The sequence below is a fragment of the Petaurus breviceps genome, unplaced genomic scaffold, assembly GCF_028583685.1.
Source record: "Petaurus breviceps papuanus isolate PSGF00001 unplaced genomic scaffold, PetGlider_PUasm1.0 90444, whole genome shotgun sequence".
NCBI lineage: Eukaryota > Metazoa > Chordata > Mammalia > Diprotodontia > Petauridae > Petaurus > Petaurus breviceps.
Window position 1 is genome coordinate 3996652 of NW_027187256.1, and position 16532 is coordinate 4013183.

Genomic DNA, 16532 nt, shown 5'->3' on the forward strand with positions numbered 1-16532 from the left:
CTAACCGGACCTCTATAGAGGTAAAGGGACTTGCACATGATCACATAGGTAATAAGTCAATAAGCAAAGGTGGGACTTGAAGTCAGGTCACTTTATTCCAGATGCAAAACTCTTTTCACTGCATCCTCATCACCTCTTCCTTCACCTTTACCCTTGGCCTCTCTTTGGGAGGATTAATGAGAAACTCTGAGGAGACACAACCCCATGTCTCCATTAGTCCCATCCACCAACTAAGTGACTCACCTCCCTGGATGGTATTTTCAGTTTCCTCAGAAGTGGCGTCTCACATTACCTCCCATGAATGCTCTGATCCAAGAAAACAAGAAATTAAAAGAAGAGCCTTACGGGTAAGATGTGTGATGACAGAAGGAGGAGTAAATGGATGAGGGATGGCATCGAACCTTTTATAAGGAAAAAGCAGCTCCTAGATTTGACCCACTTTTACCTGCTGCCCCTGAGGCATCCAGAAAACTAGCCCCCAACAAGCACCCAATTAAGCCCCAATATCACCGTCGTTTCCAAATACAGTGATTCCTCAGAGGCCTGGATTCTCTTTTCTTCCTAATGACCAGGGAAACAAACATGAGGAGTGACTTGATTTCTTATCCCAGCTATGTTATTAACTCAGTGAGTAATAAGTTGCAAGTTTCCTTCCTTCTCTGGGCCCAATTTTCTCATCTGTAAATGAAAGGACTTGGACTAGGTTTTTTTCTATGGTCCTTCCCCATTCCAACTTGCTATGATGTTATGAACCTTAGCTGAGCTCCTTGGGACTGATTAAGCAGAGCAAAGGGAGCCCTAAGCATTCCAAGGAGAGGAAAGGGGTGCTGGGATTCTAGAGTGGAACATCAACACTAATGAGGTTGAATGTCTTTGGCCCCCAGAGTCTGCATAAGGGCCAGTGAGGAGCTTCTCCTCATAGATGTCATCAGCTCTTCCATTGTCAGGGTCTCTTTGAGAACTGAGTGCTGAACCATGGCTGACATCCATGTCAGTTAATAATTCAACAGAAAGTTTCCATGCACTTTTTTTGGAGGGCATTTGGGGTTAGGCGACTTGCTCAAAGTCACACGGCTACTTTGTGTGTGTGTGTGTGTGTGTGTGTGTGTGTGTGTGTTAAGTGTCTGAGGCTGGACTTGAACCCAGGTCCTCCTGACTCCAGGGCTGGTCCCACTAAATGAGTGTCCCACTTTTAACCTATTCCCTGACTCTCCCCACTAAATATCCTTCCTTTATTCTCTCCCTCCTCCCTGTCCCCTTAGAATTTTATTCTTTTGAAATTCAGAAGACTCATACTCTTCTAGATGTATATATGTTTTCTCCTCTTAAACTGATTCCCAATGAAAGCAGGTTTCCAGAACTAACAGCCCCCATTCCTCTATACTGGTTCTTCCCCTTGAACCTCATTTGTTTAGGATAATTACCCTTTTAGCTGTTCCTGAACAATTTTAATTTTGGAAGTCATTTCATACTCAGGTCTACCCCAGTCTTTCTTATAAGCTTCCTAATTACTAGTAACAATCTTAGGCATGCATTTTACGTTTTCTGTACATAAAAGGTAAACATTTTATCCTTATTTTGTTCCTTGTAATTTATCATTGGCATGTACCTCATATTTCTCTTGGCTCTTGTACATCAAATCTTCTATTAAGGTTGGGCTTTTTTTTTTTTAACAAAATCCTGAAAGGCAAGAGTGCCAGCCCCAGAGTCAGGAGGACCTGGGATCAGTTAAGGCCTCAGATACTTAACACTCACACATAAAACCTGGCCATGTAACCCCAATTGCTTTAAAAAAAAAAAACAAAGTCCTTAAAGTCTGACAGTTGATCTAATTCTTTTTTTCCATCCAGAATTATGCTTTAGCTTTGCTGGATATGATATATTCAGCTGGAGGTTTAGTTCTTTTGCTCTTCAAAATATAATGTTCCAACACCTGTAATCATTTAATGTCATCAACATTAGGTCTTGTGTGATTCTAGTTGTTGTATGCCATATGTGAATTTTTTTTCTCGTTGCTCATAATATTTTGTCCTTGATCTGGGGATTTCAGAATTTGACTGTAATATTCCTCTTTTTCTTCAGATCTTCTCTGGTTGTCCCAAGTGGACCGCTGTTTTGCTCTTACTCTTACTTGTTTTCAGCGCTCTATTTTCACCCAGAAGTGAGATTTTATCTCTTTTCTGGAGGAAAATCTTGAGAGTTTGAAAATTTCTGACCTACTGTACAATCTTTCCAGCATCCTCTTTCCCAGGGATCCTTCTGAAAGTAATCCCCATGAACTATGCACAAAGCAAATAGGTAAAACTATGGATGGCATCAGACTGTGAGTTGTGAGGACAAGAAATCCAGCTTCCTTATCCAATGCAAAACTTAGATATAGATTTAAGTCTAGAAAGAATTCTCGTACTTTCTATTGTGGACATTTAAAGGATATTTTGGTTCATAAGCTCTTATTTTCTTAATTAGCCCTGATAGAAAGATAGCTTATCTTTGCAGCTTTTGACATTGTTAATCACACTCTTCTCTCCTGACTTCTAGATTTGCATCTCCAACTGTTTATCAAACATCTTGAACTGAATGTAACAGAAAAGTCTTAAAATCAACAAGTGCAAAACAGAACATACTGTCTTCCTTCTCAAACCCTAACTCTTCCTAATTTCCCTCTTCCTTTTGAGGACACCACCATCCTCCAGCTGCCCAGGCTTTAAAAATAGGTTTCATCCTCAAATGCTCATTCTAAACCATCATATCCAATACATTGTCGAGTTCTTTCCACTTGACCTCAATAGACTTTCTCATATATACCCTCCTTCTCTCCTCTGACACTGCCTCCACCTGGTGGAAGCCCTCATAAGCACATTATTACACTACAATTACAATAGCTGCGAATAGGAGTCCCTGCTTCATTTCTTCTGACTTTCCTCCGTTCTCCACTTACCTGCCTTTGACTTTCTTAAAAAAATAAATTCTGATGATTCCCTATTACCTGAAGGGCCAGTTATAAAACTCTCTGTTTAGCTTTTAAAACCTTTCATTACCTATCCTTTTCCTGTCTTTCCAGTCTTTTGATCCCTCACATCCCTCCACATACTCTGTAATCTAATCACTGGCCTCCTTGCTGTTCCTTGCCCAAGACACTTCATTTCTCATGCTTTTTCACTCTGTATCCCCCAGGCCCACAATGGTCCCTCCCCTTGTCTCCACACTCTGGCTTTCTTGATTCCTTAGCTAAAATCCTTTTTTTCTGCAAGAAGTCTTTCTCAAGTACCACATCTCACCAGTCAGATTGGCTAAGATGACAAAACAGGAAAATGACAAATGCTGGAGAGGATGTGGGCAAATTGGAACACTAATGCATTGCTGCTGGAGCTGTGAACTGATCCAACCTTTCTGGAGCACAATCTGGAATTATGCCCAAAGGGCTTTAAATAATCTCATACCCTTTGACCCAGCAATACCACTTATAGGGTTATATCCCAAAGAGATCATAGAAGTAGGAGAAAGACTCATATGTACAAAAATATTTATAGCAGCTCTTTTTGTGGTAGCAAAGAATTGGAAATTAAGGGGATGCCCATCAATTGGGGAATGGCTGAACAAGTTGTGCCATATGCATGTTATGGAATACTATTATGGCAAAAGGAACGAGGAGCAGATGGACTTCATATTTACCTGGAGAGGCTTATATGAACCGATGCTGAGTGAGAAGAATAGAACCAGGAGAAATTTGTACACAATTACAGACACAACGTATGTGTGATGACCAACTTTGATAGACTGGACTCTTCTCAGCAAAGCAGTGATATAAGTCAATCCCAGAAGACTCATGATGGGGAGAGATGTCTATATCCAGGGAAAAAACTAGAAAGAACTGAGTTTGTATCCAGATTGAAGCAAACTACCTGGTCTTTTTCTTTTTCTTGTTTGGTTTTATTTCCTCTTTACCATTTTTCATTCCATCTGATACAATCCATCTTTATAACCTAACTAATGTCTAATGTGAAAGTATTTTCAGATCCTGTACTTGACTGTGTGCTACCATGGGGAGGGGGGAAGGAAGGGGAACAGAATTTGAAACTCAAGGAATTGTGAAATTGAATCTTGTAAACTAAAACTAAACAAACAAATTAATAAAAAAGAAAAGAAAAAAAGAAAGACAGGAACAAGTGAAAAAAAAAGTCTTTCTCAATACCCCTGAATGCTAGTGCCTTGCCTCTGTCACTACCTCCAAATATGCTGTATAGCAGTTGTCAAACATCTTTCCATATTAAAAAAATGACTTTTTTAGTACATAGTCTCAAGAGATATTTCAGCACAATTGTGTTAAACCCAAAACCACAGCAAACCAGTGAAAAGGGTCTTATGGTCCTTTTGTGTCCATTGTTACTCCTTGAATTTACTCTCTTATTTCAGTTAAGGTATCAAAATTCCATTCATCTCCAATCATACTTGTCATTACAAATTATCCCCAAATGAGGGACTGGAAGACATTTATCACTACTGTCCTGCTTTCCTGATAGAAAAGAAATGGCTTCTTTCTATGAACAAAGTTCAAAATGATAATATGAATTTTGGCAGATAAAAAAACAAAGCATTTGTACAAATAAGCATTGTAGCTTTCCTTAGAACAATAGATTCATATTGTGAAAAAAATCTTTGCTTTAAACATCTCTGGTAAAAGACTGAAATATAAAATCTATGTGTGTTTTAACATCTGTCAGATTAAGAGACACTTCCTAAAAGGCAAATTATCAAAATAAATAAAGGGATACTATTTTTTAAGGAAAGACTAGAATTATCACTAGCCATCTGGAAAAAAAGTGTTCAAAGACACGAATGGCTGCATAAATGCAAATCAAAGTAACTGTAAATGATCACTTTTGGAGATAAAGTTTGATTTGTAATTTTATCAGTGAAGGAAATTCCCAGTAAAGATCAATATGTATTGTGATACAGACTGGGAACTTTTCTACAATTTCCTGGGGAAATGAGTGGTTAGGTGACTTGTAAAGTGTCCAAAATCAGTAGGTATAAGGGGAAAAACTTAAATCCAAGTGTTCTTAACATCAAGTTCTTTCCAAATTGGAAAAAAAATACGTTTAGATGGCACTATGAGGGAACAGAAATGATAATTCACTGTTGTCAGGGTTGCTAATTCGTCTGATAATTTTGGAATTTAGAATTGCTCACTTATTCATACCTTGAAAGCCTATACTAAAGGATTCTTTGGCAGAAGAGGAGAGTAAGACCTTTCTGTAAAAAATATTTTTATAGCATTACTAAGTGGAATAGAAAAAAAACAGAAGCAAACCATGTGTCCAATGATAGAAGTCCTACTGAATGAATTATTCCAGATCAATCCATCCTTCAACAAGCATTTATGAAGCATCTATTGACTTCATGGCTCTGTGTTACACACAATATAACATAATTGCATCATGATGACAACAAGCAGAAAAAAATTGAAGGAAATAAAAAGACTTAAATGAAGTGATACAGAATAAGGCAAAAGATTCAAAGATAATGTTTAACAATTATAATATTAAATAGTAATGATTAATTTAAGATAAAAGAATGATAATTAGTATTGCCTTGTTAAAGTTAAAAATATACCTCCTCAAAATTCTCTGCACCTCACTCTCTCTGACTGGAGTTAGAGACTTCTCCCCTAACTATTCAAAAACGGTCATCCCCTCACCTTCTTCATTTCCTACATATTCTCCAATGCTCCTCACCTACTCCACAAAACTTTCTCTGATCCCTTTCCACTCAGCATTTAAATAGCACTTCATAGGATGTGAGGGATTACATCTCAACTTATCCATGTATCTAAAAAGACACTTTTAAATATCTTGGATGAGGGAGAGAGAACAATCCAAGATGAAACTGAGTTTATGAGTATTGGCAAATAGAAGTATTCTGGTGAATTTAGTAGAATGGGAAAGTAAAGAGGGCAGGTTCTGAAGAGAAATTGATAGCTCCTGATCAGAACATCTTGATTTTGGAGACATTCAAATGTCTGTGCTTATATCTATGTCTTGCATCATGTAACTAGAAATAGAGAATGGAATCTTAGGGAGAGGTGGATGGATGAAGCTATGGATATGAAAGCCATTTGTATGAAAGTTATAATTAAATAGTAGATGGAATCATTAAAGGATAATGCATATAGAGAGAATATGGCCAAGGAAAGCCCTTTAGGGCATACCCACACTTCAAAGGTATGTAGTGTAAACGCCTAATAAACATTTGTTATATAAAAGAGTGGTTAACACCTAATTTCAACATTTTAGAAATTGAACATTTTCCTCAGAAAACAGGCTTTCTCCCAACTTTCATTTTCCTTTTGTAACATTTTCTCCTAATTAATCAAAGCAGTGGCCTCAGTCATCATTGGACATGGGAGATTAGAAAGAAAGAAAAGTCAATTAATTACAAGTTCCCTTGATCCTAATTCTATAATATTTCTACCATTCATGCTATTATCTCTATTACAATAGTGACTGCCCAGATTCAGACTTTCCTCACCTCCCAGCTGATCTCCCAGAATGAAATTCTTCCTGATTTTGACACTTTGTCTCCCCACTCTCTAATTAACATTCAGTTGAACAGCCATATTATATACCTAAAATGCAAGTCTGAAAGGCATTTTTATGCTCAAGAACAGAATGATTTGTTACTATGATGTAATGTCTTATAGATGTTACGTGTTGAGGCATGCAAAATAGTGGCCAGTGCCAGAGCTACCCACAAGTAGCTCAATTCCCTGCTTTCTGAAATTATAGACTAACCAGCTTTCACATTATATGTTAATTAATTTTAAAAGGGCATCATTTAAGGACATTATTTTTTTCCATGAGATGGCATCACAACTAATAGGAGTAGCATATTCCCTTCTCTCAGTGTGCATGAACTTTCTTAAGTGAAGGAGGAAAGTGAATTGGTAAATAGGTCTGATTGAGAGTAAAATCTATGATTTGAAATATGCCACCAATTAACAAAATTACATAGTTTCTCTTCTATCTTCATTCAGAGAATACTTCAATCCTTAGAGTCAATCATCTCATTTATTGAACGGTAAGGATAAAACCTGAAGTGTTAAAAAAAAAATATAGTCCCATGTCAATCCCAGTCCACTTAGGAGTCAATACTCCCCCTGTCCTTTCAACATGCAGCTCCTCTTCAGTCTATAAAAGAGGATGAGCAGAAAGAGACCAAAAGTATTATTTTGGAAAAGTTTTTTTAAATGGGTGTAGATTTTCTTTGCATTCTGAGGCAACAGATTTTTTCAAGCACTTCCAATTCTTATGAACGAGAAAATTCCAAGTTTATTTTGATTCATATTTAACTGAAATTTAGCAGTTCTATTAGTTATGATTTTTCCAAAATGTTATTTTGCGAAAGGGTCCATAGGTTTTAGCAGAATACCAAAACATATACAACCATCCACCCCATCCCTATAAGTTAAAAACTCTTATAACAGAAAGGATTACTGATCAAGAATAAATTGGGATAAATAATAACTAAGGTCCTTTCCAGCTCTAATACTCTATATTTGAAGATTCTGTTATTGACAAATACATCTATAGGTCCGCTATACTTTCATAACCTGTGTTGGTTCAAAGACTTCCATTTTTTAAAGTATTCTAAATGTTTTGTAATAGATGGAAAGCTGTCCCAAGTGTTAACAAAATAAAGTGTTTAAATAGAGATATTGTGTTATCAGTGCTCAGTGAAGCCTAATGCATGAGTCAGAGAAAGATGCTTTAATCCTGGAGAACAGTTTTGTTCCTGGATTAATTACAACCAGCTTCTCTTGTATTTGCACCTATGATGTCCTTATGAGGAATCTCAAGTATCCTGAGGTGAAACCAGTGTAGGATATAATGCCCAGTACAAATGAGAAAGTGAACAATGATTTGATAAATGAAACATCCTCTATTTTAATGGATTATATCAATGACTATGGGAAGACAAAAATGCCTTCAAGATGTGACTACCTTTAAGTCTCAGTTCAAATTCTGTCTTCTATATGATGGCTTTGCCAATCCCTTGAAATTCTACTGCTTCCTTTCTGTGATTAGCTTCCATTTTCTTTCTATATATCTTACACCTATGATATCACTCTATAAACTCCTTCAGCGTTGTTTGTGTTTTTGCCTTTATTTGTATCCCCAGTGGTTAACATAGTGATTGGCACATAGAAGTTGCTATAATTACTTGTTCACTTACTGACTGACCATCAAACTCAATAAATACTTTTTGATTGAGCACCCAAGATAAGAAATATAAATGCCAGTGTCTGAAATTTGGTAAGTTTGGAGATAAATTAGGTGACTATCATTATAGTTTGAGGAGTTCTACAAAATCCCCAATGTGAAACCAACCTTGCCATGAATGAATGATAGACATAAAGACAAGATTTCAGTATCCCCATTTACTTCTGAGCCTGTACCCCCCATCTGGATTCACTCTATTCCATTATGAACACATGAGTAGGTCTTTTCTGTTTTGGTGAGTTGTGGCAGACATGGTCAGGGAGACTGGAAATCACTGCATTCCACACTCGCTCCCGTATACACTTTGTCTTCAGTCCATAAATAAGAGGGTTCAGCATAGGAGGGATGACTAGATAGAAATCAGCCAGCAGCACCTGGGTGTGCAAAGGCACTAAATCCTGCCCTAACCAGGCCATATAGATGGATAATATGCCTGGTAAGTAGAAGAGGACCATGACACTCACATGTGAACCACAGGTGCTGAGTGCCTTCACGCGTGCATCTCGAGAGGGGAGACTGAATACAGCTTGGAGGATAAGACTGTAAGAAATAGCAATGAAGATCACATCAATCCCTACAATGATAAAGGAAACAATCAAGCTGTAAAGACTGCTGGGCATGTGATCAGCACATGCCAGCTTGGCCACAGCCATGTGTTCACAGTAGGAATGGGGGACCACATGGGAGGCACAGTATGGTAGATGGACCACCATCCAGGTCATTGGAGTCATAGCTGTGACAGCTCTTGCTATGATGGCCATGCCCATCCCTACCATGGTCCGTGATGTGAGGATGGTTTGGTAGTGCAGAGGTTTACAGATGGCTATATAGCGGTCAAAAGCCATGGCCAGGAGTAACCCTGTTTCTATAGCTGTGGTGGCATGGACAATGTACATCTGGGTGAAACAGGCAGCAAAGCCAATGATGCCATTGCCTGACCAAAAGATGTTCAGCATCTTGGGGATCACTGATGTTGACATGACAATGTCTACAACAGCCAGGACACATAGGAAGTGATACATGGGCTCATGCAGGGCACTGTCTGTCCAGATCACAGTCACGATGATCATATTTCCTAAGAGAGCTACAGAGTACATGGCACTCAGTGGGACTGCCAGCCAAAGGTGGGCTACCTCCAGCCCTGGGACACCCAGAAGGATGAAAGTAGCTGTGTTCGGTAATGTGTGATTGGAGGAAGAGCCCAGCATCACAGGGGAGACTTCTTCCCTGCAGATAAATCCATAAAAGTGATCAGAGACTGGAGACCAGGGACCCTAGGCTACCAATTTTAACGGGTGACCAAAGTCTAAATGTAGTTTTTGGATGAGTCGTGTTTCTGTTACATATCCAGGTGACACTGACCAATTTCTATTTGATTGTTCCTGTCTTTCTTTTTTAAATAGGGCATATACATAGCCATTACCCTTTAAGTCAATAAAGGAACACCATCCCCCACATAGGACTCACCAATCCTGATTTTTTTGAGTTGGACATATGTATTTGACAAAGGTTTGTTCATTTGTGTTCTCAGTCTCTATGTTTGCCCCTGTGTCTCACTGTCTCTCTATCTCTGTCTCTATCTTTCTCTCCTCCTTCTCTCCCCTTATCTCTTTCTCATCTTCCTTTCACAAAGTCAACTTGGGAAAGAAGACCTTTATACAGTCAATTAGAAGGTAGGGGGAAGAGCATGTGAAACTTGAACCTCACTCTAACCTAAACTGGCTCATGGAAAGAATAGACCCACACGCACACACACAGTTCAGTAAAAAAAATACATTTCATTCAACAGGGAGAGAGTAGGAAAGGGGGAAAAGGTGGAATCAGAGGGATGGTAGAGTAAAGAAAAGAACTGTTCCAAGGCTTAGCAAAAGAAACTCTAATAATGGGGCAGCTAGGTGGTGCAGTGAATAGAGCACCGGCCCTGGAGTCAGGAGGATGTGGGTTTGGATCCAGCCTCAGACACTTAACACAAGTGACCTTGGACAATTGCTCTCGAAAAAAGCAAAAAAAAAGAAAAGAATGTACAAAAAGAATTTTAACATTTTTGAGGTGTCAAAGAATATTGACTTTAAGTATATACAACAATTGAAGAATAACTGAAGAAACTATAACATATTAATGTGATGGATTGCTATTGTGCTATAAGAAATGATAAGCAGAATGTTTTAAGAAAAACAGGAAGAGGGGTGGGTAGGTGGTGCAGTGAATAGAGCACTCGTCCTGGAGTCAGGAGGACCAGAGATTAAATCCAGCCTCAGACACCACAAAACTAGCCATGTGACCTTGGGCAAATCACTTAACCCCAATTGCCCTACCGTTCCCCCTCCATAAAGAGAAAAAAAAAGAAAAACAAAGAAGAATTGTATTAATTGATGCATAATGAAGTAAATAAAACTAGGAGAGATATTAATGCAATAACAATATGTTAAAAACAAATTTGAAAGAAGTAGGGACTCTGATCTGCATAATGGTCAAACATAGTTCCACAGGACTCATGATGCAACAAGCTATCTACTGTCTGATAGAAATGTGAAGGACTTAAAGTGCAGAAAAGTAATATTTTATTTTTAAATGTCCAAAGTTAAATTTTATTTTCCTTAATTAAACATGCTTGTAACAAGTGTTTTGTTTTTCTTTTGTTTTCAATTGAGGTTAGTGAATATAGAATTGAAAGGAAAGAAAATGGATTTTTTTCCTGATAAAAATATAAATTAAAAATAACTGTAACATAGGGCCAGCTAGGTGGCGCAGTGACTAGAGCATGGCCCTGGAGTCAGGAGCACCTGAGTTCAAATTTGACCTCAGACACTCGACACACTTACTAGTCCTGTGACTTTGGGCAACTCACTTAACTCCAACTGCCCTCCAAAAAAGGAAAAAAAAACTGTAACAGAATAGAGTGCAGATTGTTCTGCCTTCCTTGAAGGGAAGGACAAAGATAAAAAATTTAGTTATAATGAAAGGAGATTATCACAATAAGAACAGGTGTGTGTGCATGCGTGCATGTGTGTGTGTGTAAATTCTAACAATTACAATTATATATAATTGAAATAGGCTACTTCAGGACAGAATTCATTTCCCAGAATTTAAGGCTCTTATGCACTGACTAAATAGTCTTTGCAAAGATTGTTTTATGGAAAATTTCCCTTTAGGTATAACTTTGGAGAAATTCTTACAATTTAATTTTTAACAAACAAAAGTTGTACAATGGAATGTGATAAGACCAAAAAGGCAAAGGATTTGTAGTCCCAGAGAATGAAAGTTCAAATGCTAGTTCTATCACTTATTACCTGTGTGACCTTGGGAAAATCACTCTTCCTGCCTGGGTCTCAGTTTCCTCATCTGTAAAACGAAGGGACTAGATTTGATGACTTCTAAGGTCACTTTTAGCTCTAAATATATGATTCTATGAAATTCCTTTAGAAACCACAAGCTTTATAATTGTAAATTTTTATTATGATTTTATAAATCATTTTAGTTAATTATTCATTATAGAATCTAAAACAAGAATCTTGTTAGGGCCCACAAGACCAGAGTCTGGGCAGATGGACACATGACCTTTTAGAGACATATGTTTTTAGTCATAAGATAGGGCACTGAATCCAAAAATAAAGAACAGTCCAAACACCTTAGCTAAATTCAGTGTAATTAATTCAACCAATATTAACTGAGGACTTACTAAATGTCAGACAGGCAGAGTTCAAACTAGTAGGGATACAAAAACACAAACAACATAAGCCTCTGCCCTAGAGAAGTATATGAGGAGGAAAAAATTTCAACTGGGGGCTTTCTATGACTCAACTGTATTCTAATGCTCTGACTTGGGGCCCTGCCTGCTGTGAGTGTCTGGCTTAGCAAGCTTCAGACAGACAGTGCATAACTGGGCCTCAGAGCATGACAGAATGTTGTTGTGGGAAGGTTTTCTAAACTTGAAGAAGGAATGCATGATAGAAGGGGAGGGTGACACACAGAGGGTAGAATCCAAGGCCAGAAGAGCAGGAGGCACCAAGCTTCTAATCTTGTCTACCACTTACAGAGAAATTAAGTGATTCAGGGTAAGTCACTTCATTGTATAAATTTTATCTTTCCTCATAGACAGCATGATGAAGTTAGAACTGGAATGCTCTTAGAAGTCATCCAGTCTAACATATTAGGCCCCATGTTCCCTTCACTCTCTTTTCTGAGCTCTCATCCCTCCATGAATAAGTTCAGCAGAAGTTGTTTCAATAAATTTCACTCACCTGACCCTGAACTTCACTTCTCTACTCCTAGAATTATTACTTTGGAAAAAGTCAATTTAGATGAGCACAGTTGCCAGCAAATAGACAGAAAGAAACAAGGAATGTTGGAAGGAAGGTTGGAAGGAAGGATGAAAGGAAGAAAGGAAGAAAAAAAAAGGATGGAGGGAGGAAGAAAGGACAATTATTAAAAACCTACTATATACCAGGCACTGTTACAGGCTTTATAAATATTATCTCATTAATCTATGCAATAGCACTGTAAAATAGGTGATAATATAGCCATTTTACAATTGGGGAAGCTGAAGTAAACAGAGGTAAAGTGATTTGTCCAGGGTCACATGTGAGTAAGTGTCTGAGGCTGGATTAGAATTAGGGTCTTCCTTATTTCAGGTACAGTGCTCAATCTACTGTGCCACCTAGCTACCATTAAGACATGGAGGGATGGAACTGGATTGATCCCCTCATTTTTAAATTTTTTTTTTTTGCTTTTTAGAGGGCAGTTGGGGTTAAGTGACTTGCCCAAAGTCACATGGCTAGTTTTTGTGTTAAGTGTCTGAGGCCAGATTTGAACTCAGGTCCTCCTGACTCCAGGGCTGGTGCTCTATTCACTGTGCCACCTAGCCACCCTGACCCCCTCCTTCTTAAAGGAAATTTAGACATAGTTATGGTAGTTATTCATTCAAACTCAATTCCCCTATCCCCTTGAATAATATGTTCCAAGGTCTATAGAGCTTTGGAGCTAAAACCCCTATCCTAACATAGTGACCATTAGCAGGTTTCAAGGGTATCAATCTAATCCCTCTATGCTATGATATCATGGAAAAGAGATAATTTAAAACAAGCTGGTATGCTTCCTTCCCCATGTAGTTCCAGAGATATGAGGCTGATCATAAATACTTTGAATTTGACTGACAATTTAAATTTAATAGAAGAAATAATTTTAGAATAATTGCATTTTCCAACTATAGAACTGGATGTTAGAAGGACTGAGCTTCCAGACCTTGAAAGTATCAAAGAAATAGGAGGATACCTGTCAGGTATCACCTAGTCTGGAGCAGCAGATTGGTAACGAGAAAAGCTTTAGTTAAACTTCTGTGATTCTGGGAAAATCATTTAACCTCTCTTAGCCTCGGTATCGCCATCTGTAAAATGGAGATAATAATGGTACCGACTTCACAACATTGTTGTGAGGCTCAAATGGGATGAAATATATAAAATACTTTGCCAGTCTTAAATTTTGTAAATCTTTTATTTCCACTCATGACATTGTTATTGGTCCATTGTCCTGGAAGTCATTAAACCCCTCTTAGTCTCATTTTCTTCATTTATGAAACAGATAATGGAACGTACTTCATAGGGAAGGTGAGAGGATCAAATGACAGAAAAAAGGTATATAACTTGAACACATTAAAATACTACATCAGTGTGAGTTAATGTCATCATTCTCTTAATAAGGGTGTCAGTACCACAAAGATCCCTTCCAAAACGAAAATCCTATCATTCTTTACCTACTATGAATATGCCATACTTTTAAATAAGTTCATTTATCCTCTTTACATTGTGTCAGTTGGAGGAGATCACTTCTGAGAGCTCCTGCAGTTCAGAGATTCTATGATTTAATGACCAAAATCTCTTTTTCCTCTTCTCTCCTTGCATCATAGGATGCTGCCATTGAATTAATCATACCTGGAAGGACCCTTGAAAAGCTTCCAATCTGAGCTATAGACAGGTAAAGGGACTCAATAAGCAAAAGAGGGGCTTGAAATGAGGTCCTTTTATTCCAGATGCAGAACTCTATTTTTCTCCTGCACCTTTTTCTTCACCTTGACGCCTGGTCTCCCTCTGGGAGAATTACTGTGATATCCAGTGCTCCACTCTGAGGAGACACCCAACCCCTTGTCTCCATTAGCCTCACCCACCAACTCAGTAACCCACCTCACTGGCTGACATTTGCCAGCGTCCTCAGAAATGGCCTCTCACATTACCTCTCCATGCTTGGTCTGATCCAAGGGAGCAAGAACTTCAATGAAGTGCCTTTAGGGTAAAATGTGTGGTTGCAGAAGGAGAAGTAACTGAATAAGGGATGGAATTAAATCTTTATATGGAAAAAAGTATCTTCTAGATTTGACCCATTTTTACCTTCTGCCCCTGAGGCATCCAGAACACCAACCCCAACCAATCACCCAATTAAGCCCCAATGCCACCCTCATTTCCAAATACAGTGATTCCTCAGGGGCCTAGATACTCTCTTCTCCCTAATTACCAGGAGAAAAAAAGCATGAGTGCCTTTATTTCTCATCCCAGCTGTGTTAATGACTCAGTGAGTAATATGTTGGAAATCTGTATCCTTTGTGGGCCAAATTTTCTCCTCTGCGAATGAAAGACGTTGGACTAGGTTTTTTTCTATGGTTCTTCTCCATTCCAAGTTACTATGATGTTATGAGCCTAAGCAGCGAATTGGGACTGATTAAGCAGAGCAAAGGGAGCCCTGAGCATTCCAAGGAGAGAAAAGGGGTGCTGGAATTCTACAGTGGAACATCAAAACTAATGAGGCTCACCGTCCTTGGCCCTTAGAGTCTCCCTAGGGGCCAGTGAGGAACTTCTCCTCACAGGTGTCATCAGCTCCTCCATTGTCAGGGTCTCATTGGGAACTGAGAGCTGAACCATGGCTGACATCCATGTAACAATAGCCAGTGAAAAATAGCAGGGTGTGGCACCTTCATTCAGGCTTCCTGAAGCCTCAGCTTTGTTTCGCTCTGGAAGCTCAGAAAAGAGAGTGGTAGAGGCTGTGAAGAAGAAACTTAAAACTTCTTTATGTTAGATACTAAGTCACACAAATGAAAATATTATTTCTTACCTTTGTCAACCTTGATGATCAGAAACAGTTTAACTCAATTTCAATGGATTTAAACTTACAGCTGTGAGTCCTTTAATATAGGAAAAGGGAACAAAAATCTTTATTTGAACATTTTTTTAAAGAAAATCCTATAGACTCAACAAAAATCAAAAACTCATTAGTTCAATACCTGTACGTTGAATCTCCTTTTTTGAATTATTGAGCACTGTTGCTATGGGTAAAAAAAATCATCATGCACAGTTTACCATGTGATTGATGACTCTTAATAATGACTCTACCATGTGAATGATGTCACACAATTGGTCACTGGTTCCATACTTGAAACCTTTCCAGCTTAGGAGAACAAGACATTTGAGCTCCAATTAAATAGCTTTTGATAATTCAGGACCATCTATATGAATACAATTTTGGTGAATCAAATAATTGCTTTATTTGTGTAGGAGCTTCCTCCAGATAAAATCAAAAGCTATCCATTAATCATTAGAAGATAGTCTTAGAGAACCTCCTGAGGCTGAGAAAAAATTTTGAATTTTTCATGACCATTCAGGAATTCATTGTAAGACAATGATTTGGATCTAGAGCTTTTAGACTTAAAGGGCATTGCATTCTCCTCCCCAAGGAAGTCTGATATTTGGAGTCACATAGTTTGCCTTTGAGTCCTGGTCTTGTCCAGTAACCTCAACAGCAGCTTCTGTAGGAACTGAGTCATAGACCTGGTCCCCACTTGTATATAGAGGAATTTCTGGAAGAGGATCGATGCCCTCTTGGTTATTTGATGGGAGTTTGCATGTGTGCATGTGCACACACTCATGTGTTTGTGAGTGTATGTGCATGTATCAGGCCTAGAACAAATATCCATCTTACACCACAGCATGAGCCCCAAATTTGGAAAGTGACCTAGTGGGTACAGTTATACGATTTTTCTTGATAGGGAGCACATTTATAATGAATCAGATGGGTTCTCCATTGCTCACTTGTATCCTGTCTACCAAGGGCTAGTAAAGGGGGAACTATTGTATTGGATCACCATTGAGCACAATTCTTAGTGACCACAATGTCCCTTAATATTAGCTCTGAAAGAACCAAAGTGATTCCATGATGGCATGGTCAGTAAGATACCCAATCTGACAATACAAAGAGCAGCACTCTATACAT

At 38.4% G+C, this 16532-nt stretch overlaps 1 protein-coding gene across 1 annotated transcript; it reads right to left on the minus strand.

The window, feature by feature from the left end:
- Positions 1 to 8473: 8473 nt before the first annotated feature.
- On the minus strand, positions 8474 to 9487 carry LOC138177796 (olfactory receptor 52I1-like). Its single transcript, XM_069108997.1, has one exon. The coding sequence runs from the start codon at positions 9485 to 9487 to the stop codon at positions 8474 to 8476; it is 1014 nt and encodes a 337-aa protein (XP_068965098.1).
- Positions 9488 to 16532: the final 7045 nt, after the last annotated feature.